Genomic DNA, 24340 nt, shown 5'->3' on the forward strand with positions numbered 1-24340 from the left:
CGACTGTGTGCATATGCGAGTTTCAAACATTTGCTTCCATTTATTCGGTCAACTCGTGCCGTGTTTCCACGGGCAAAGACAAAGATTCCCCATTCATGAACCGATGGGCCATTTTGCGAAGTTTTTAGCGAGTGGCCTATTAAGGCGGCACAGCACGCGCTGTGCGCGCATCTCGGTGCAGGTTCCACCAGGGAGGCGGAATCGATTTCAGAATCAGCTCGCGCGCAAATGCGTCGTGGATTATTAAATCGCGGGATCGTGAGAGATGGCAGCCGCCTGCGAAGACCTTCATCCAGCAGTGGATTGACCACGGCATGGTGATGACCGCACACGAGGGAGCGGTGTGAGTGACACCACACACATGCCCAGCTGTCTTTTTCTCCATTGTACACAGACCCACGGGCAGGTACCAGGCAATCCTGGTCTCTTGGGTTCTCACCTGATACAACAAAGTAGACTTGACATTTGAACATGTGAGGCTGAGTTCATTCAAAGGAGGGTGGAGCAGCCGCGCAGCGGTTCACGCACTGCGCTCTGCACCCGCCACGGCTAACGTCGGTAGTGAGTCATTTCTGGACTGATCCCGGGCACCTCCTATCACCAAACTCTCGCTGCCCAGCGTGGTGAAAACAACAACAACAACAACAACCTCTTGTGACTGGCAGGGCATGCCCTTCATTGCAATAGGGGGGGGCTTCATCTTAGCAGTGGATTGTAAATTATGATTACTAATTATAATCCAAGGCAGCCCCTGCCCATTCCCATATTCCTCTTGCCACTGGTGATTTGCACGGCCAGGGATTGAACCCAGGTCGCCAGGACCATAGCAACAAGAGCAGCTGGCACGACCCACTGCGGTCGGCCTCGCCCTGTCGCTTCTCCCACCCTGGTCGTCATCAATGTCGACTCGGGGGTGCGAAAAGCAATCTCAGAGAATCGTTTTGGATGTGACATGACAAGTGGAGCCAGCAGCAGCAGACACTTCTCTGTAACCTTTCATGCAACGTTGGTTTTTGACCTCAATGTCTGCGACCCCGACCCCTGGCCCCCCTCCCCCAGCCCCCATGCCTCACCCATCGAGAGCCAGTGCTTGATGCTAACCTGTAACTCTTTGACCTCCTTACGTAACTTGGGTGATGTTCTCTTGAACCCACTCTACAAGGTCAAGGTGCAGCCCTAAAAGTGCTTGTTTCGCGCCACTGCTGGCATAAGGGCCTCCGCTAAGAGATAAATATAGAGGGTACTTGGCCTATTTTTCCACATTGGACAAATCTCTGGCTAGATGTCGACTAACTGTGGAAACACGTTATATTTATTTTTAAATAATGCACCCGTTCCGCACAAATAACAACCCGCCCAGCGGCTTAGCGGCGTGGTTGGCATTGCGCCTCGGTGCAAGGAATGAAATGGGGGCCCCTCTCCAATTCCTCCCCCTGCTCTCTGCCCCCCCCCCACTCCTGCCAGAGCCCAGCGCTTGGGCCCCCCCCCTCCGCCTTTCGGGGGCCCGGTGCACCGCCTGCACACTCGGCAGCTCTGCCACTTAACTCGCCCACCTCGCCCTTTGTGAAACGGGGACCCACTTGGTCTTGAGCGGTGTGCCGCTTGCGGCGCGCTCAGTTCCAGTGTGTGCTGCTTGGCCACGAGCGGATTTCTGTGCTGGGCAAGGTTGATTACTTTTTATTAATTGATTTACTGAGCGATTAGATAGAGCGTAGCGGCGAAACGAATAGCGCCGCGCTGGAATAAACGGCCGTTTGTTCAGAAGGCTAAAAGCGAGGCGGAGAGGGAAAATTATTAATTTGCCGAGGGTTGATGCCTCACATGAGAGGTGATGAAGGAATTAGATGTTCATTAAAATAACTGCAACGCTAATTAATTATACATCCGCCCCGGACAGCCCTCACCGAGTCTCGATAACTCTTTTTTTCAAGAGGGCCCTGCGGTTGGGATGATTGGCTGGTTCCATTCGTCCGTTGTTTGACTTCATGTGGGAAGAAAACCCCAAGTGCCCAGAGAAGACCCAGCAAGCCTACAGGAGGAGGTTACACTGAACACTGCCGTGGCCTGGTTCCCTCGCAGGCCCTCGCCTACAATAGCTGGCAAGCTCTGCCTGGTCATCAATCCCAGTACTTGCCAGGTTCCTGGTCATCAATCCCAGTACTTGCCAGGCTCCTGCGCACTAGCTACTAACCAGGCTTCAGATTGATTGGGTAATGGGCAAATGTGTTATTATTAAATAGAAATACAGTATAAATATTTGTGGCAGTATCCGAATAAGTAAAAGGTAAAGGTGCAGCCCTGCAGTTTTTCCGTTTGCGCCACTGCAAGCCGAAGAGCCTCCGCCAGAGGGGGCTCTAGAGGGCCTTTGTCGAGCGTACTTTTGGCCTGGTGGCCTACGCTGGCCCGACCTCATGGGAGAGGTGCGAGCGCCCACACTTTGGCCCACCCCGCATGACCTGCCAATGGATTGGCTATCTGAATAATTGAATGTTACTGTTGTTTGTCTGGTTCGTATATTTATTATTAATTTCAGGATCATCAATTCTGCCGGAAATCACTGCCCATGGGTTTTCAGTGTCACGCCCGCGTACTCCTGTTGGTCAGCATCCTGTGGTGGCTTTGTCCTCAGGCTGCCTGTGAGGTCGCGACGGGTGGCACATTTACATAGATCTGTTGATACGGACACCCATTGTCATTGGAAGTGACAAGTCCTGTGGATATTAAAAATAGCTCACCGTTTTACGCTTAAGTGCATCACGGTAATACGAGTTTCTGAGGTGGAATGACCTTATATTCATGGGATAAAATATATATATACGTGAATTGTATCACGTTTGTGAGTCGTTTCTTCGGAGGTCTAAGCGCATAAACAGTCCAACGTCGCGTATCCGACTCACTGGGACACTGGGGTTATAGGCAGATTCGTGAAGAAGCCAAATACGTGAACATGTGTGAAAGGTGACAGCCGTGCCACGTGTATACGAGGCGAAAACAAAGCGCACGTTGCTTTGAATGTTGGGGACTTGCTTGACTGTGCGTCAGCGTCCGGCAAACCCACACCAGATTAAGAGCACATTACTGCCGTGTTGAAAAGCCGGATTTGTGAGCATCTACACACGTCGACACTTACACCGTTGCGCCAATTCTGCACAGGTTGTTGGCGGTTAATCGGTCCGGACGGGGATATGTGGCGGTCGTGTGTGCGACGTTGCACCGTATATGCTTGGTCGTCATAATAGTGGGGTCTTTTTTCGTTAAATGTTTTAAATGTTGTTTGCTTGTTTTTGTTCGCAGGCTGCTGCTCGTATCCGTTGCCCTGCTGTCTGTTTATTCCATCCACCTGCTTCTGAAAACAGCAGGAATTGTGGGTAAGTGTTGCCCCGGGGAATTGTGGGATTATCATAGGAAGGCTTTTACAACTGCAGTTTTGTGTAGTTGGCATGACAGAAATGAAAGAACATTACACTTCAGATATGCGACAATGCACTGTGTGTGTATGTGTGTGGGTTCAGCGACGTGTGTGAGTGCAAGAGATAGAATGATTGTTTTAGAGTGCGGAGTGGTGGTCTAGCGGTGAGCGCTCTGCGCTATGAACCCGGCGACCCGAGTTCAATTCCCGTCTCACGGCCAACACCAGTGACGATTGTCTGAACCGGTCCTGGGCCTCCTCTAGGTTGACTCGGCCTTAAACGAGAACCTGGTGCTGTGTGTAAATCATCAACACTGGGCAGACAAAGACGGCCGGGCGTGGTGCTGGCCACACACCGCCTCATCGTGCGTCTTTCCCACCTCCATAGGTGCTCTGCTCGCCAACAGCACTTGCCCAGAACAATTCTGTTACGGCTACACGGGAGGTCTTTGTGTTTTTTGGGATTGTACAGAACAGTGAGGCTTTCACAAGGCTGCTAATACGATTGCAATCGCTGTCACACACACACGCGCACACACTGCGTGTGTTTGACAAACGTGGGAACTGGGTGTTCGGCCGCCTGCGTTCATGGCGCACCTCCCTCTCTGTTGATTTTCGCTGCCATTGTTTTTCTGCCCCTTTTGTGTGAGCCGAACCGCAAATTGTCACAATATCAAAGCTATATTTATAAATACTTTTTGATATGCAAACAGATGCAATGGATGTTATCCTGCCAGCATTGTGATACCAATGGGAAATGCTGGTGAACTGCCCGGTTCTGCGCGGACCAGAGCTCACTTGAAGGGATCTCAGAGGTAGCTCTGTGAAGTCCACTTCAGCGATGTCCACTTCCCCTATCACGGGAGGTTGTGCGCCGCCTCTGCGAGACATCTGGAACGGCCACTTGGTCTCGGCGGCACACCCGCCGACAGCACCGTCTGGGTCAAACCGTGGACGAAGCACAAAACGTTCTCACGAAAATGGGCCGCAGTGGATCACGCTCACGCGCCCTCCCGCACAGGATTAGGACGGCTAAAGAAGAAGAAGAAGACGCTGAAACGCTGTGGATGTTTCCAGACGCGAGCTCTCCCCTATGCGCGGTCGATTCTGAGCGAGTGTCTAGGGGCCCAGCGCGTGGCGGTAGGAGGTGGGGGGAGGGTGGTGGTGGTGTGCTGGGTGGTGCGCTGAGTGGTGCGGTGGTGCAGTAATGGGTGGTGTGGTGAGGGTGGTGCGCTGTGTGGTGTGGGTGGTGCGCTGGGTGGTGTGGTGGGCAGAGAGATGGGAGAAGAAGAGAGCCCTGTCCCCTGTGCCGCTGGCGTGCAGGTATCCGTGCATACGAGCAGCTGGGATACGGGGCGTTTAAAACTCCAGGCAAAGTGGCTGCCGGGTGCGCGATCACCCTGCAGAATATCGGAGGTATGCGCCAACACAGACACGCACGCACATCTCTCTTGTCTCATTGCACAGAGCCCAGAGGAAAATGCATCGTGAGCTTTCTTTTGTACGTAGGCACACATCCGTGCACGTGTGTGTGTGTGTGCTTGCAAGCATGGATGAGTCTGTGTGTCTACATGTGAATCGACGGGTACTCTGCGTAAGTGTACTTGTCTCCGCACGAGTCTCTATATCCCCGTGTGAGTCTACGGGGGTCTACGTGGACTTACGGTTCTCCGTGTGAAGCTGTGCGCCTTTATGAGAGTCTCTGGGTCTTTCTGTGAGTCTATATATCCTCGAGGCGAATGTACGTTTCTCTATTTGAAGCTGTGGGTCTCTGTGCGAGTCCAGACTCACGAGGGTGCACGCGCACGCACTTCCACTCGTGCCACTTGCATTATTGCCCAGGTCTTCTCAGTGGGCTGCTCACTGCACCCGGTCGTAAAACAAAACCTTGCCCTTGGTGTATACACAATTTCAGCCGTTGCGATTGGTCGGCTGGACCCAGCTGAGCTTTCTCTCACTCGCCACCAACCCTCCCGGAAAGTCCGTCGTTAGTTAGCGACATCCTATCTTTAAAGTCCAGGTGTGTTTTTTTCCCCACGAGTTTAAAAAAAACCCGCTCTGGTACATTCACGGGGAAGGTCCTGGGGGGTGGGGGGGGGGGGGGGCGGGGGGGCGAGTCGATTGTCCCGCAACTCCTCAAAGATGCCCGCGGTGGCGCGTGGCAAACGTCGATAGGAGAAATGCTCGACGCCGCGGGCCACCCCGCAAGGCCGCGCGCTCGGGAGAACGAGCGGCCGAGAAACCCTACGCGACGGGGTCTACGTCAAGTTCGTTGAGAATCCATGGAGGTGGAACAGCGCCGCCCTTGTATGGGAGGTATGGGCAGTAAAGAGGTCAAAGGCGCAGCCCCGCAAGTGCTCGCACAACGCCACTGTTGACGGAAAGCCCTCCACTCGACGGTGCTCTAGAGAGCCCCTCTTAGGGTATTTGGCCTACTCTTCCAAGTAGGCTGGGCCAGACGTGACCTGCCAATCGACTTACTGTGGCACACCCAGTATACGGCTGGGTGGATAGAGAGGGGGGGGGTGAAGAATCTTGTCCCGTTGTTTCTACTGCGGTGCCAGGAGGTGGACTCGAACCGGCGACCTCTGGGTTGCCAAGCTCGGTGCGAGAACGTAAAAAAAAATCGAACAAAACAGAACGATGTTAATTTTCACGCTTACCGGTATAAAAATACCACTTGTAAATTGCATTCATGGCTATTTTGGTAGATTGGCACACGGATGCCTGGCTGCGCGGATTTCTTTTGCAATGAAGACGATAAAGAAAATGAGCACAAACAAGCACACGGACAAAGAATCCCCCTCAACAGACTAGAGGAGAAGGGCAGCGCCACGCCCGGCCGCCTTTGTCTCCCCACAGCGCTGATCTTTTTACACACACAGCATTAGGTTATTATTTGAGGCCGAGTCGACCTAGGGGGGGGAGGCCCTGGACCGGTTAAAATATTCGCCACTGTCACATTCACACACACAACCAACAAACACACACGCACGCACACACGTAAACACACGCACATACCCACGCGAGCACACACGTGCCCAAGCGTAGATAACAACGGAGAAACCTCGCACGCAAACAAGAGAAACAGAAACGAACAACAGGACGGACAAACCTCGCGGACGAGTGGGTAAACACGCGATCGCAAACACTGGGACCCGCCCCCGCAGGAGATCAGAGAAAGCTCCCCGCTTAACCTTGCAAACTGTGCCAGAACATTCCCCGAGTGACCACACATTCGCGCTGGCGCTGCAAGCGGACGCAGCACCGTGGTCCCGCCTCGGTTGATCGACCCTACTTGCTCTAGTTCACCCAGCCACACCGTCGACTGAGGGAAAGCCTAGGCTCAGCTTAACACACCACTTACCACTCACCACTCACCACGCACCACTTGTCACTGATGTGGATACCTTGCGTGCGGTTTTCCCCCCAACGTTATCGCCGATTGTGCCGTCGTCATCGCTTCATGAGGCAAAGCAACCTCCGGGATCTATCGCAGGGCAAGTGCAAGGCCTCCTCCGTGTTGGAGGCCTCCTCCGTGTTGGAGGCCTCCTCCGTGTTGGAGGCCTCCTCCGTGTTGGAGGCCTCCTCCGTGTTGGAGGCCTCCTCCGTGTTGGAGGACGGCCCACGGAAGCGGACACCGCGGAGCTACCTCTGAGATTCCCTTTCGAGTAACCTCTGGTCCACACACACACACAGTAAGAGGGCAGCACTCTCCCACGCGCTCTGCATATGAGAGTGAGGTTGTTCGCACGGCGGTCGAACTGATATTTTAATCCTCGCACCCGGATCGTTGCCTGATTACGTCGCCGAACCAACGCTGTTTTGCCACGATGGTTGTTTCGTGCGGTCGTCGGTGACCGGGACAAATCAACCCGCTACACTCGAGGGCCCCGTCCCATCACAGGCGGGGACCACCTGCAAGTAAAACCAGCAGCTGGACAGTGGTAGTTGGGCACCGTGACTTGAGGGCTTACCCCGGCTAGCCGCTGTTGCTGCGATGTGCGTGACTGAGAGACCCGCATCCGCTGAGACGACGGCACGCTTCAACGAATCGCCGTGCAACCGCTACCCTTTGCGCAACGACACCACCACCACCACCACAAAGTTCTATCTCGTATAAGCATACAGACCGTTGAGCCAAACGCTCGTGGCGAGCACCTATGAATACAAAGACAACAACAACAATGGCGATTCGCCACTAAGTGGCGGTGACGTCACCACCGCGCTTGTGCCAGGCTATGTGCACGTTGAGGCCACGTGAAGTGTCGAACGCCCGCTGGTAGGAGGTCACGGGGCAGACCCAGCAGGTGCCACGGGTCGACTGACTGAGATGACCGAGATGACTGGCTGATGCACCACCTGTGCCCCCTACTGTGCCAACTTGCTGTGTGTTATAGACACACACACACATGCGCACGCACACTTGTGGCGCCTTTAAAACCCACAAGTGAGGTGCGTCCTGTAAAAAAACCTTGATATCCCTCTTATATATTTAAAGGTAACGTATTTTACGCCACAAAATTCCCCTTAAACCATGGGCATTTTGTGGCTTACCAAGGTTTCACCGGCAAAGCTTATTTTCAGAAATGTCTCGGACGTTTCCCTTACATCTAACACACACGTACTCTCACGCGTGTGCGCAAACTCGCAAATGAACGTACGTACGCACGCCCACTTTTGTCGTCAGCCGTGATCTATCCACTGCTGGGTGAAGGCCTCCGCAAGTCGTCACCATCCCTCGTGGTCACCCGATGTACCAATTAATCCATCTCCTGCTCACGAGCTCATTCACACCATCTGCACTGGGCTTTGGCTTACAAAAGCTGACAAGATCTGGCACATTCCCGGTGTTGTAGGCCTGGCCGGCGAGATGGCCAGAACATCTCAGTAACGGCAGTGGAATCCATCTGTGTGTGCGGCGGTGGTGGTGGCTACGCACACCCGTAATCCTGCACTGTGGAGGCGAGGGTTGGTGGATCGCACGAACGTTGTGAAACCTTCCCGTGGACGTCAAGGTTTCATACCCTGGCTTGCCAGGAGAAGCCGTTACAACAAATCTTGACTTCACCAGTTCAATCCGTATACGGGATAGAGCGTTGCCCCCTTGCACTGTTGGATTTTCTCCGGGTGCTCTGGTTTCCTTGGCTTCCTCCCACATGTCAACACTCATGAGTTGGCCGATAGCACCCTTCATATATGGAGGACCGCAGAGCTTGGGGGGAGAATTTGGCGCCGGCTGCGTGCCTGGCTGCTGCCGCTGCTGCTGCCGCTGTCTTCCTACTCGACTGGGTCTCCTCCTCGCGTCTCCGCGTCGTTCTGTCACTCCGCAAGCGAGCAGACGCGGCGGCGGGGGCGATTGGTGCGTTACGAGTTGAAATGACCACGATTATAATATGATGATGATGATTATTACATGCGTGGGTTTCATCCGGGTACTCCAGTCTCCTTCCACGTGAAGCCATACAATTGGGCAATGGAGTTGGCCAGACATCCAAATCGTAGCAGGATCTCTCCTGAGAAGAGAGTCGTGAGACTCGGGGTGAGGATTTTCTGGAGAAAATGAATAACATTTGTATTAGTAATTACCAGAGTCCTACGCCACTGAATAGAATAGTGGATAATGCCAGAGGGGTTTAAAGTCTGTGTGGACAGTCAGAGATAATCGTTTACTTAGCAGAAGAAGAGCACTAAGCCGTACTTTATTTAGCTGGGGGGGAGCGGGGAGCTGGGGGGGGGGGCGCCGAGTGTACAGCAATATCTCGCACTTTCATCTGGTTAGGGGCCTCTCCCGCTTTGGGAGGCCTCCCGCCCTTTGGGGGGCCTCCCGCGCTTTGGGGGGCCTCCCGCGCTTTGGGGGGCCCTGCGTTTCGATGTCACGCCGTCAGATGTTTAGTTTGAAGGGGTCGGGGGGGGGGGGCTCACACGGGGGGTTTGCCCCGGGCCCCGCACCCCCGCCCCATGGATGGCCCTCCCGCATCGTTAGGTCAGCGTTCATTCCCGTTGGAGGTCCTGGGCCAGTGGTGAAAGTTCCACCTTCCCATAGCAGGGCCAGGACAATCTACGGGGACGAATTGTGTCGCCCACATGGGAATCTAGTTTACTCACAGGCCGAGGAGTGGTAGAGATGTCTACTCACCACTGGACCGAACTCGGTGCCCTGACCACCGACCACTGCACTACCGCCCCCCTCTCCCCCCGCACAGTTGTGGTTATGCATCTGTGTGCGTCTCCGTGTGTCTGTGGTGTGCACCGTTAAGTTTGGTAGTGGTGGCGTGGTGGCTATCTCACCGCGCTGAAAAATCAGCGACCTGAGTTCGATTACCGGCTGTGGCTAACCACCAGTGGCGAGTATTCGAATCGGTTCTTGTGCCTCCCCTAGGTCAACTCAGCCTTAAATGACAACCTGCAAGCATCAGTACTGGGGAAACAAAGGCGGCCAAATGTGGTTCCGGCAAACCTGCGCCGTGCCAGCCTTAATAGGCCCTCGCTAACAGCACTTGCCCCAGAGGTCTGTCAATGGCTGTGTAGTGACATAAGAAGGGAGGGGCTGCTGGGGGCTCTGGGACCCTGGGCGGGCCAGGCGCTTGGGCCTCTTGGCGCCAGGCGCTGGGTTCCCAGACGGGTCAGACGCTTAAGCCTCTTGGCGCCACCAACGGGGGGGGGGGGGGCTGTGTGTGCTCTGTGGGATATCTGGGGGCGCACACGGCCCCACCCCTCGTTGGGGACTAGGCATAAAAGGGGAGCTCCCTGGACGATCAGGGCCAGTTGTAGCTCAATACCCAAGACCAGCCATCTCAGGACCCTGGGATGTTGTGAGAGCCAGTGGTGGGACTCTGGAACTCCCGACTCTACGACCTTGTGAGGGCGAGTTCCAGAGCATAGCCAGAGTAGAGTATCTAGGCTGTGTACCTAGGCTGTGTACCTAGGCGGTAACAGAGTATCAGGACTGTTGGAGAGTTGGACTGTTGGAGAGTTGGACTGTTGGAGAGTTGGACTGTTGGAGAGTTGGAGAGTTGGAGAGTTGGAGAGTTGGACTGTTGGAGAGTTGGAGAGTTGGATTGTAATAAAGAAGTTACCTCTACAAGTGTCTCCGGGACCCGTTACAGCTGCACAGGGTGAGGGCGGTGGGGGTGGGATCTTTGTCTTGGTGTTTAAGTTACAATTTGCAGTGGTGAATATGTTGGCACAAGTTCCTTTAGCACATAAATATAACATCCAAGTTTGTTTTATTATTAAAATCTACACGAAGCCAAAAAGTTTGAATCACAGGGAAAAACGCGCAAATAACGCTCCACCACCCCCTAACACCCGGAGGAAAAACAAAAGCATCAGATGTTTTAATAACAAATAATAAGCAGTTTCTTCGACGTGAGCAAAAGTGCAAGGACATCGCACTTTGAGCCCATGAGAGCCTCTCGTTCTCCAGCTGCCATCTGGACACTCGCTGCACCCCGGCACACCACGTCCAGTATGCCGCCTGCTACAGCCGTGGCCGCATGTCACGTATCCCTACTCCAGCCTACATTGGCCACCCTCTAACAGTATTTCTAGCCCCTGTACCCCACACGCTCACTCACCACATGCACCATACTCGTCGCGGCTCCTGCGAGTCACGTGCCACCAATTACAGTCCACGAAATCAACATTCCGTGAGAAAGTCAAGCCCTGGTCTGGAGCAAATAATGGTCACATCGCTCATCGCGCAGGGCAGGGATGCCGGCTTGAGTTCCGAAACTGGAGCTGGGTAACGGCTTCGACACCAGGACGACGATGGCCACCCCCGCTGCCGCCGAGACCGCCGATCGCGATGCCGAGCTGCCCGCCGGGGACTCCGTGTTCGGCCGATCCAGCGACGGCCGCTCGTGGAACTTGAGCTTTGTGTTTCCGGCTAAATAAATAACGGAACGCGTCGGGTGGCCCACGGCTGTGTGTACGGACGGGAGTTTTGCGGAACGGCTGTAGTGGTTGAAATGAACGGTGTAATGTTTTGGGCTTTGTTTAATACGGATTCGATTACGAAACTTTGGCTTCACAACAACATTCACTCTGCACGTTTCTTGAAATTCGCACTTGCCCCACTACTGGATGGGTGTTCTCCTGCACCGTACGGTTACATTGCGAGTTATTTGCCATACTTCTCCGCTCTGGGTGAGCGCACGCCTATAGAGGCGGGGGAACGTTGACTCTGGGAGCGTAGAAGTACAGCACGACAAATAGATTTTCTGCACTGCTTCATCGTAATTATTTCAAAAGATGCACACTTTGTTTGACGCCTAAGAACCTCCCACGGCTCAAACTGCTCTCACGGCTATAAATGAAGGTCAAGTGTGAGTGAGTGTGTGTGCGTGTGTGTGTGTGTGAGTGAGTGTGTGTGCGCGTGTGTGAGTGTGTGTGCGTGTGTGTGTGAGTGTGTGTGTGTGCGTGCGTGTGAGTGTGTGTGCTTGTGAGTGAGTGTGTGTGTGCGTGTGTGAGTGTGTGTGCGTGTCAGTGAGTGTGTGCGGTGAGTGAGTGTGTGTGCTTGTGTGTGAGCAGCACTTGCCCCTACAGTCTGTTAAGGCTATGCGGGGGATCTTTGTGGTGTGAGTGTGTGAGTGTGCGTGCGTGTGAGTGTGCGTGCGAGTGAGTGAGTGTGTGAGTGAGTGCGTGTGTGTGTGAGTGAGTGTGAGTGAGTGTGTGTGTGAGTGTGTGTGCGTGTGAGTGAGTGTGCGTGTGAGTGAGTGTGCGGTGGTGTAGCGGTTAGCGCTACGCTGCGTTATGAACCCGGCGAACCGGGTTCGATTCCCGCTCACGGCCAACACCCAGTGACGATTATCTGAACCGGTCCAGGGCCTCCCCTAGGTCGACTCAGCCTCAAATGAGTACCTGGTGCAGTGTGTGATCATTAGCACAGGTAAGACAAATGCGGCCGGGCGTGGTGCTGGCCACCCACCCCCTCGTGTACCGTTCCGGCCTTCATAGGTGCTCGCTAACAGCACTTGCCCCTACAGTCTGTTACGGTTATACGGGAGATCTTTGTCGTCTATGTTTGTGTTGGTGAGTGTTGTTTGCATGTGAGCGTTTGTGGCTGGGTGTGTGTGTGGTACTGGTGTCACTGTGTCGGGCCTCCGTAGGTGCTCGCTAACAGCCAACAGCACTTGCCCCAACAGTGTCTACGAGCTACACACGGGACCTTTGTCTTTGTCAGTGTAAATCACCGTCGTGTTTTCTTTCGACAGCGATGTCCAGCTACCTGTACATCGTGAAGACGGAGCTGCCCACTGTGATCCGCACGCTACTCGCCACCGATCAGAGGTACCCAGTCTGTGTGTGTGTGTCAGTGTCTGTGTGTGTGCATAGATGTGTGTGTTTGTGCACGGATATGTGTATATGTGGTGCATCGGCCAGTCATCAGTCGACCCATGGCACCTGGGTCTGTCCCGTGACCTCCTGCCAGCAGGCGTTCGACACTTCACGTAGCCTTAACGTGCAAATAGCCTGGCACAAGCGTCGGGGTGACGTCACCGCCACTTAGTGGTGAATGGCGGTTGTTTGCATAGTGGGGAGCGGTGGTATAGCGGTTAGCGCGCTGCGCTACAAACCTGGCAATCCGGGTTCGATTCCCGCTCATGACCAACGCCAGTGACGATTATCTGAACCGGTCCTGGACCTCTCCGAGGTCGACTCAGCCTCAAATGAGTACCCGGTGCGATGTGTAAACATCGCCACTGGGGAGACAAAGGCGGCCGGGCGTGGTGTTGGCCACGCACCCCCTCGTGTGCTGTGCCAGCCTTGATCGATGCTACTCGCTAACAGCACTTGCCCCAACAATCTGTAACAGGCTACACGGGGGATGTTTGTCTTTGAATATATATACATAATGTGCACATATACACATCAGTGGGAGGGCACGTGTGTGCACGCGATAGATCACCGTCGCGATTTAAAACTCGCACTCACATTTTCAGCCTCGCTCGATCTCAACATTCTTCTTCATCGGGGCAGTGCTGTCAACGTTGGAAAATTGTACACGAGGATCTGGGTCCGAGCTATTCCTAGCGCCGCCACCGCTGTAACCGCGCCGTCATCCGACCACCCCGTGGCCCCGCGGGGGACGGAACGTCTCGGTGACGTCCGTGCGATCCGCCAACCCTGGCAGCAGCCGGGACGGGGCCCCGCGTGGTCACGCGTTTCTACGCCCGGTGACCTCTCGCCCGCGTGGCCGCGTGTGGGCGTTGACCCCTTCGCCCCCCCCCCCCCCCCGCACGTGACTGACGGACGCGTGATTGCGTCGTGACCCCCTTCTCCAGCCCGGTTGGGCGCGGCACTCTTCCGTGTAATCCATACGAAGCGTCTCCGCGTGACATCCCCCCCCCCTTCCCACCAACCAACCAATCAAGGCCTCGCTCGGCTGGCTGGGAATCTGGTACCGAACGAAAAGCAGACATGGATCCCCATTGTAGTGAGTAACGCGAGGCAGCGGAGAACGTGGGGGCGAGCACATCCTGTTCGTGTCCCCCGCCTGTTGTTCGAATGATCGTCGTGTGGCGGTGACTTGTGGGGGTCACAATGCTGACGTCCTGACCTAGATTCCAAGCAAAGCCAACTGGGGAGTTCGTGGTCTCAGCCTGGTTACCATTGCCAGCAAAGACTCCCACCCCCTCTGTATAGCCCAAACACACTCTGGGGGGCTGTGAGTGGGCAGCACTTGTGAATGCCAACACGGAACACGAGGGAGTGGGTGGCCAGCACCACGCCCGGCAGCATTTGTCTTCCCTGTGCTAATGATCACACCGCACCAGGTACTTGAGGCTGAGTCGACCTAGGAGAGAGACAGCTCCAGTTCAGATAATTGTCACCGGTGTTGGCCGTGAGTGGCAATCAAATTCGGGTGGCTGGGTTCATTAAGCACCGCGCCCACCGCTATGCAACCACCGTTGTCTGCACGCGCACGCACACAACGCATGCACAAAAAACACCCTCACATTAAATTTGGTTGTGCACTAAATTTTCCAAAAAGTCCATGTCTGAGAATGTTTTTATTTCATTGCCAAGTGACGAACATCACTCTCGCAGGACCCGCAGGAAAGTGCAGCGCCACAAAGTCGCAGCTTAAAGAGGCCATTTGCGGGGATCTCGGAAACGGTTCGGAGACATCCCATTCCACGGGGTGTTTTATCACGTGGCTTGATGGAGGGCGGTGCGCCCGTTCACTTCATCTCAGGGAACAAAACTCTAGAGTCCCCTGGCCCGTGGTGGAAAATCTGATTCATAATTTGTAAATTTGTAAATTGTTCAATGAGAGCGATGTGCCAAAAATGTAAATTGATTTTAGATGATTATTTATTTGAGCAGGAAGGGGCCCACTAATCCGCTAGTCTCTATTTCACGAGCATCCTTGCGACGGTGCAGATGTTACTGCTGCACGGTACGGATCTCGCTTACAATCACGGTCACGTAGCTCGCGATACAAACGGCGGGTGTCGGTGCGCTCTGTTACAGGAATGTGAAACCGGTCAAAAACGTGAAAAGACAAAAAACAATTCGTAAAAATGTTTTTGCGTACAAAAGTAAAGCAAGGAAACAATATGATCTTGATTTGAAGCTTTCGTGACTGCAGGAATCCATACTCTTTGGTTCTTTCGGTAAAGTCACGTAGGTGGGAAAGCCACTTGATGACGGATGCTTGTGTTGCGCCCGAAACGTCGTGATTTATTTTATTTTATACCTACGTGACTTTACCCAAAGAACCAAAGAGTATGAAACAATTTAATTTAACAAAGCAAACAAAATCAGTAACCAGGAGCTTTCATTAGGGTCCACACAGACTCGGGCTCACACTTCTCTGCCGATTATTATTTGAGGGCAGGGTGAAATGGGTGAGGACAAATGAAAGTTAGCCCAGGACATCTCCACTCAGAACATCTCCACTGAGGACGTCTCCACTCAGAGCATCTCCACTCAGAACATCTCCACCCAGAACATCTCCACCGAGAACATCTCCACCCAGAACATCTCCACCCAGAACATCTCCACCCAGAACATCTCCACCCAGAACATCTCCACCCAGAACATCTCCACTCAGAACATCTCCACCCAGAACATCTCCACTCAGAACATCTCCACCCAGAACATCTCCACCCAGAACATCTCCACCGAGAATATATCTCCACTCAGAACATCTCCACCCAGAACATCTCCACCCAGAACATCTCCACCCAGAACATCTCCACCCAGAACATCTCCACTCAGAACATCTCCACTCAGAACATCTCCACTCAGAACATCTCCACCCAGAACATCTCCACTCAGAACATCTCCACCCAGAACATCTCCACCCAGAACATCTCCACCGAGAACATCTCCACTCAGAACATCTCCACCCAGAACATCTCCACTCAGAACATCTCCACTCGGAACATCTCCACCCAGAACATCTCCACCCAGAACATCTCACTCAGAACATCTCCACTCAGAACATCTCCACCCAGAACATCTCCACCCAGAACATCTCCACTTAGAACATCTCCACCCAGAACATCTCCACCCAGAACATCTCCACCCAGAACATCTCCACTCAGAACATCTCCACCCAGAACATCTCCACCCAGAACATCTCACTCAGAACATCTCCACTCAGAACATCTCCACCCAGAACATCTCCACCCAGAACATCTCCACCCAGAACATCTCCACCCAGAACATCTCCACCCAGAACATCTCCACCCAGAACATCTCCACTCAGAACAACTCCACCCAGAACATCTCCACCCAGAACATCTCCACCGAGAACATCTCCACTCAGAACATCTCCACCCAGAACATCTCCACTCAGAACATCTCCACTCAGAACATCTCCACCCAGAACATCTCCACCCAGAACATCTCACTCAGAACATCTCCACCCAGAACATCTCCACCCAGAACATCTCCACTTAGAACATCTCCACCCAGAACATCTCCACCCAGAACATCTCCACCCAGAACATCTCCACTCAGAACATCTCCACCCAGAACATCTCCGCCCAGAACATCTCCACTCAGAACATCTCCACCCAGAACATCTCCACCCAGAACATCTCCACCCAGAACATCTCCACCCAGAACATCTCCACTCAGAACATCTCCACTGAGAACAATAAGTCACTTTAGACAAGTTAGATTTTGGCAGAGGCAGATTTATACTTGTCTCGGTGGCTTTTCATTGACTTATTATTTCGGCAGCAATTAAAACGTTGACTAATTGGGGCAGTGTTTTGTTATTAACTTGCACGCTATTACTCGCGTTAACATTACGCACTCGGGAAGAAGTCCTTCGCCACAACGCGAGTGGGGCAAAGCTGCTCGTGATCCCAGCGCCAGGGAGGTTAACGCGCCCGCCTCGCGTCGTCGTCGTGGTTACATTTGCGTCGTTTCTCGCGTGGATCCATCATCATCGTTATTATTATTGTGATATGTAAAAAAAAACATTCCCATTCACCGATCGCGCGTGCCCCAAAGCTCGCAGCTGCGAAACCAATCGAGCGCTGCTAACGACTCGCCCCCAAAAAAAAACCGAGCAGCGACGGAACAACAACAAAAAAACTGTTTGCAAAAAGTCGCACACTCGACGACGCTCTTTCTCAGCGGGCTCTTGCCAATGGGGGGCGATGAATGCTGGCCTGGGATCTAGTTTTTGATGGCCCGGCGGGTGGGGTTCGGGAGGAGAGAGGCCGATGCACAAGGCCGTGTGATCTGGGCACAAACTAAACTCTCAAACAATCGGAGGGCTGGACGAGAGCCCAGCACAGATCTAAGCCACAACAGCGAGAGCCTTCGCTCAAAGTGTGACGCACATTCGCAAGGCATAATGACTTAGCGAGCACTTCCCAAGCGTCTTCTGCGAGTTTGTGCGTGCGTGCGTGTTCGAGCGAGCGAGGCGCGGGAGGTTGGGGAGGGCTGTGTGGGTCGCCCGTTGGGAGACAAAGAGCCACTCTGTTACGCTGCTGCGAGCCGAGTGCGTGTGTTCGTGCGTGTGTGTGTGTAAGTACGTACCTGCGTGCTTTATTTCCACGTCGTATGTTGTTTTTTGCATCCGGCCCTCTCTGGGTAAGTACATCAATAAATAAGTTGTTTCCTCGTGGAAACTTGTTGTCGCGATGATCAGGGCCGTACAGCGCCGCGAATGAAATGCGGAGTTCTAGTTTCCGAGATGAACTCGTCCTGAACTTGATGAAGGCGGGCAGTGAGTGTGTACTACCTGCAATTAACGCAAGGTTTCAGAAACACGGTCGTGAAGACTTTATTTGTTTAAGCTGCACAGTCCGCAAATAAGCACGGAGAAATGCTCGCTTGCCCATGGGAGACGAAAGGAGGAGCCGGGTGGATTAGAGAGCGTGCACAGGGGTAGTGACGATTACAGGTGTGGGGGAAACGTGAGCGGGCTCAAGGCAGTACCCCTGACGACGAGAGGGGGCAATGGCCGGCAGTCAAGACCGGTGATGGAGTTGGGGGTTCGGAGCGGAGCACACCCGGGGGGGGGGGGGGGGGGCGTTGGCTCAGGGAGATGGAGCGATGAAACCGGCTCGTATGCGCCGGTGGACGGCTGCATCACAGGGCCACGGGGGATGGAGGCGGCCTGGGGGAGGCCTTCATGCGGCGGTTAATTGACGCCGCAGATGAACTTGTTGACGAGGTGATGACAGAGCACGTTGAATTGAACGGTGAGGGAACAGCAAAGGAAATCTCGGCACGGCGACGGCACGCGCTCCTGCGGCGGTTGACATTTGACACGCCGAGCCGGTCCTCTGACGGCCAGAGTGTAACGTTTGCGAGTTTACCGACTTGCACCACAGTTGGCATTGCGTGTGCAATCCTCCGCACGTGGGTTGAATCAGTGGCTTTTCACCCCCACGGTGCCACGTGGGCAGTTTGGTGATCTCGGACGCACGTTTCGCACGCTCCGTAATAACCATCTGTAGTTGAATCATGCGGCAACGTTCGTACTTGGGCCGAGTACATCGACCAATTGGAGCTGTACGTATGTTGAACTTCTTTCACACCGTACTTAGCCAAACGTGCTCATCGCTCATGAAATACCACGCACGGTGTTGGACGTGCTCAGACGGACTGTCCGTCATCCACGCAGCGATGGTGGCAATGGATGGTGTGTTAAGTTTTATGTGTGTGTCAAACTATTCCTGAGCCACATTTTCTAAACCTATAGATAATTACCTTCACGTATCGGGAATATTTTTTAAAATGTTGGTGGTGAGCTTTGCCTAATTTGTGCAAACCGCCCACGTTTGGGTATTTTTTTTAATTTTCCATTCTTTTTGCCCACCAGAGCCGCATTGAATCTCTTCCTTCTCAGGAGGGTCCTGCATTTGGACGCTGAGCACAATTTATTTATATTTGTATTGCATCGTGTGGGATGGCACCAGAGAACCCCGACACACACACACACAGGGTTGTCACCACTAGCTGCGTGTGGGCGCGCTACAAACCCGGCGACATGAGTTCGATTCCTGCTCACAACCAGCACCAGTGACGATTGTCTGAATATATCCTGGGCCTCCCCTAGGTCCACTCCACCTCAAATGAGTACCTGGTGTGGTGTGTAAACATCGTCACTAGGGAAACAAATGCGGCCAGGCGTGGTGCTGGCCACCCACCCCCCTCGTGTGCCGTGCCGTGCCGGCCATCATAGGTGCTCACTAACAGCACTTGCTCCAACAGTCGGTTAAGGCTCTGCGTGGGATATTTTTGTCTTTATTTCCGCAGTGCGTGGTACCTGAACGGCGACTACCTGGTCGTCATTGTGACGATAGCAGTCATTCTGCCGCTGGCTCTCATGAAGAATATCGGTGAGTGATCCACCCCTCCCTCTGGCTGTCTGTAGGCGTGTGGAAAACGGTTAAAGCCTTCAGATTCGTGGGGGATACCTTCCTGGAGAATATTAAATCAGCAAATATTAATGCTTAAAGTTTGAGGAAAATAGGTTTAGGGGGCATAAACATGAATTAAAACTAAAACGTATAAACTGTATGTACTCAGCGGGAAGGTGCCCAGGCGGTGAGCCGGCGCCAACAATTTCCCAAGCTCTGCAGTCCTCTATATATGAAGGTGTTTATTGTCTATATATCAACGTGTGGGAGGAAACCGTAGCACCCGCAGAAAACCCAACCGTGCGAGGGAGCGACGATCGATAATCTACAGCGACCGCCTGATCCAGGTCAACCAATCGTACACAATCAACACGAATCGATTAATCATCATTTCCCAGGGTACTCCTTGTAGAGTGAGACATCGGAAGGGGAAGTGCCTGCCCGGGTACAGACGTCGCCGCGTTACATCAGCGCTGGCGATGGAACGCGGGAGGCTGGCGATGGTGAATCGTAGCACGGCGCAGCGTGCGGGCCAGTGTGCCATCATCGCTGCCCCCATAACACGACGCACAAACACAACGCGCGCCACGCACACACAAATTGCACCGAACGCGCTCGAATTTCTGGTTGCAACACAACAGTTTATTGTCAATAAGGACACACGTGGTTTAACCTTCCCCCGCGGGTGCGGTTTCACCGGAACGGGCTGGCGTTGTCCGGCGCCCGCTGGTTTTGCCGTCGTTGGGCTCTGCGTCGTCCAGCTCGTCAATGAGCCCCTCCCGAGCTCGTCGCGTCTCCGCCGGTGGAGACGTAGAACAACAATTCCTTACCGCTAGCGGTGTTTACGTGTCAGCTTATGGGCTTACGATTTGATTCTTTTTGTTGTTCTCGATGTATCTTGTCTGTTCAGTCGAGACCGACTGGCTCGTTTTTCCAGACAGTGATAGACTGACACACCCAGTATCTGACCGGGCCCTCAGATAATAATCCGATAACGACGGATTGACTGAATCATCTCTGATTAGGTTGTTTGAAATGATAGATCGCTCGTTGGCGGGATCTGAAAACAATATTAGACTAACTCCACTCAACTCCTCAGCAACATGTGCCCCCCCCCCCTCACTGTTAACAAACCCCACAATGCAGTGGGGTAAACAATAATAATAATAACACAACCACTAATTTACACGTAATATGAATACTAATGATACAGGTTTTTTTGGGTTAGATCGCGTAAATATATAAACGCGCCGTTAAACCTGCCACCACCCGACACAGCCAACTAGTAAGGGGTTTGTCACGTAAAACAAAACGTGGTCAGTTTGTTACTAGTACAGCACCCACCGGTGTGTTGGAGAGCAAAGCCACAACATTTTGCGGGGTTACCGACATATTTACGCGATCTAACCCAAAAAAATATTGTGTTATGGATGATATTGGTTGCGAAAGCCGACGTGTTAAACTGAATACAAATAAGGCAACGCCAGATCACCCCAAGTATGCAGCCAAGATCGAGGCTCGCGTAGAAGGGCACCATTGGCAGGTCTGAAGAGCGTGCAGGGGGCATGGATTAAATTAAAATAGACAGAGTAGCCAGGCCTGAGCACAGAGCCCAGAGCACACGGTTCCACAGTGCACACGGTACCATGGTACCATGGTACGCACGATACGCACGGTATGCACGGTATGCACGGTACCACGGTACGCACGGTGCACAATCACGTGCCGTGACACGCGCTGCATTCGACATGCGGGTCGTGCGGAGGTCAGAAACACCGCCGCGGAGAGAAAAAGAAAGGTGCCGTTTATATTTGTTTTGTTGGTTTGGTCAAAGTGCACGCGAGGGTTGGCCAAAACCAACATTAGCGGCCACATGGGGGATGAGGAGGCGGTGGTGGCGCTTGCCCCGCAGTGCCCACGCTGGGCCGAAAGATGCTCGCTTGTGGGACACCAAACAGCTGACTCCGTCCTGAAATGTTGTTATTTACAAAATCGCTGGCCACTTTATTTGTTTGGCTTTCATGGTTTTTTTTGTTACATTTTTTACACTTCTCTGTAACGACTGATGATAGATGTGCATTCAAATCACGCGATGTTTCCTCATCGTCCCTCGCCCGGTATTTGTAGGTCTGGTTTTATTCCGGTCAGAATGAGCCCTTTGCTCAACTGAAAAACAACGTTTATGAAAATGTCGTTTGCGTGAGCACGTGGATTTAATTATACGCATTACAACATCCGTTTGTCTTCGTATTTGTTTATGGGGCATATTTGGCATTAGTCCTTTTTTTGCTCTGTTTTGGATCTTCCAAGTTTTGGGAAACCCTGCGATCAATTTGCACAATTAACGATGAACTCGGCACACTCGCCAACAAGGCTGTGGCCTTAAACTAAACTGAACGAGTATATAGTCAGCGACGTTTTGAGCAATATACCATGAAGAAGGGCCCAATGTCTGAAATGTCGGCGATTATATTTCATAGGCCACAGTGATGTTGACGAGTGTGTTGAGTTCATGCGATCAGTTTGACCGGCTTTCAATAGTTAGGGTGAGTTCTGGATGCCAACGGAACTTTATCCTACAGATTGCTGTCACATCGAATTGTCGTCACTCGGGTTACGGTGCCGCCCCTCCTCAACTCCCCTCGTTACAAACGGACACAGACGGAGCCGATGCTTAAGCAGTTGCCATCCTCGGTTTTCAACCTCTGTTTGCAAAGTGTTTACAAAGATCACCATCGTTATCATCATCATCATCGTCGTAGTGAATACCAGCGGCGTACCGTCCTTCAGTGCACTGGATTTCACAAATTGAATTTGTAACGAATTAAAAGGAGATTAGTAAAGGCTTGAAATCGGGATCGTTTTAAGGAGCGCTACAGTAGCCTCCTCCAGAAACAACAAAAAGCCACTTCGGATGGTCACGTGGAATGTTGGAACGCTCACGGCGGAGGAGAGGCTGCCACTCCTCTGTCGGGAGCTGGACCGGCTGTGGTATTCAGGAGATCCGGTGGACCGACTCTGCCACCATGAGGGGTGGACAGTCCTCTACTCGGGGCAGGAGACTGCCAAAAAACAGGAAGTGGCTCTTCTTCTGAACAAAAGAATGAAGGGGGCGTGGGAGCATGGCGGTGAGGTGTGGAAAGCGGTAAGTCCCAGACCCTATTGGGCTCGCCAATGAATCAGATGGCTTATATGACCTCCTGTCACAGGTGCTAGCTAAAGTGGCCCCTCGGGATAGAGTCATCCTGTTGGACGACTTCAATGCCCGAGTTGGTCATGATGCTGGCACCTGGTCTGGAGTGATTGGAAGGCATGGGCCAGATCAGCTCAATAACAACGGTAGGAGGCTGGAAAGATGTGATTAACCATGCAAAAAAGATTTAACTACACTTATTTGGCCAATCTTATTTGACAGACAACTATTACAGGTTTACCATGTTTAGTTGTTTTCTCCTTGTCACAGGTTGAGTCACAAACCGTACCTCTCCATAACAAAGGCTCACCCTCTTAAGCCTCACCTTACCATATGAATAAAAAGTGTGCTGTACTTGGCCCTTCCCCTCCCCCCCTCTCCAACCATTATATAAACGGAGTGGTAGCTCCTGCAATCTCTCATTTACTTGATACAGCTGTCGTGGCTGTGACGGTTCCACCTGAAGACGGAAGCTTGTGTTGCCTCCGAAACGTCGTGATTTTTATTTTATTTTACTTTTATTAATTTTTATGTTTTACCTACGTGACTTTACCGAAAAAACCTAAGAATATGAATCCTTGCAGTCACGAAAGCTTCATATCTAGAAGGTAGGAGGCTGCTATGGGCTTGTAATTACCAACACACTGTTCCGGCATCGGCACATCCACACAACATCATGGATGCATGTCGGGTCCAAGCAAGAACATCTGCTGGACAACGTAGTGATGGAACAGCGGATGCGGGCCCATGTCCTTTGACACCAGGACCTATCGTGGAGCTAATCTGCCCACTGACCATCGACTTGTCATCTGTAAGATGCGCCTGCCATTCTTCCATTCTGTTGGTGGGTGTACACCCAGGACCCCATTCAAATCGCAAGGTGGCCTGGTCTCAGCTAGTTGATTAAAGTTGCAAGCGAGAATTTAATCATCGCTTGCGGCTGGGGTTGGCATCCCCCACTCCTCCAGATGTCGAGGGGAAATGGGCGAGGTTTAAAACTGTGGCTCATGCAGCTGCAATGGCTGCTTTGGTTACATGGTCCAGACCTCCCCAAAGACCTTGGCTGACAGAGGAGGTGTTTAGGCTGGCTGAGAAAAAGCGAAATGCCCACTCTCATCGTCTACAGCATCCCACGTTAGAAATTGAGGAGGCTTACCGCAGCCTTCGCTCGGAGGTTCGGAGAGCCGTGAGGCACTGCAAGGATGGGTGGTGGTCGCGGGTTGCTGAGGAGATGGAGTCTGCCTCAATGGCCCGCGATCACAAATCACTATTTAACTCCATCAAAAAAGTAACCTGCAGCGCCACACCTATTACCATCATTAGGGGGAAAACGGTGATCCAATCTCCGACCCCCAGGAACAGGTTTGCAGATTTACTGAGCATTTCCTTGAGGTCCTGGGGGAGGGGAAATCCCTCAGCCTGGAATACATCATGGCACAAAGTGGGGATGACCCTGCTGAGGCTGCGGTGCCTGAAATATTGGAAGAAGAAGTCACCCCCTTTGAGTGGCTGGTTGAGGTGCCATCTGTTGAGGAAGTACTGAAGGCGATCCGGAGTCTGAGACCAGCAAAGGCACCTGGCAGAGATGATCTCCCAAGCGAAATGCTGAGGGAGGGTGGCGTTTGTGCACAGACTGCCGTAAATGACATCATAACAACAGTCTGGACCACTGGATGGGTTCCGCAGGATTGGAAGGATGCCCTGGTGGTCCCCCTCTTTAAGCGGGACCACCAGGGAACCACACAGACTGTAACAACGACAGGGGCATCTCACTCCTCAGTGTGCCAGGAAAGGTCCTGGCAAGGATTATTCAACACCGCCTTGCTAGGCACGCTGAGAAGCTTGTGGAGCCCCAATGCGGTTTTAGAAAAGGGCGGTCCTGCACAGATGCCA

At 52.9% G+C, this 24340-nt stretch overlaps 1 protein-coding gene across 2 annotated transcripts in view; it reads left to right on the forward strand.

Moving 5' to 3' along the window:
• The window catches only part of LOC144732909 (sodium-coupled neutral amino acid transporter 3-like), a 130782-nt gene that overhangs the window by 90462 nt on the left and 15980 nt on the right, over positions 1-24340 (forward strand). For both annotated transcript variants that reach the window (XM_078614573.1, XM_078614572.1), the window contains 4 exons: positions 3295-3368; positions 4733-4825; positions 12628-12703; positions 19151-19233. In XM_078614573.1, the coding sequence (XP_078470699.1) occupies positions 3295-3368; positions 4733-4825; positions 12628-12703; positions 19151-19233 (326 nt within the window). The remainder of the gene's footprint in view (positions 1-3294; positions 3369-4732; positions 4826-12627; positions 12704-19150; positions 19234-24340) is intronic.

Source organism: Lampetra planeri, chromosome 44 (assembly GCF_965212315.1).
Source record: "Lampetra planeri chromosome 44, kcLamPlan1.2.h2, whole genome shotgun sequence".
In the NCBI taxonomy this organism is placed as follows: Eukaryota; Metazoa; Chordata; class Hyperoartia; order Petromyzontiformes; family Petromyzontidae; genus Lampetra; species Lampetra planeri.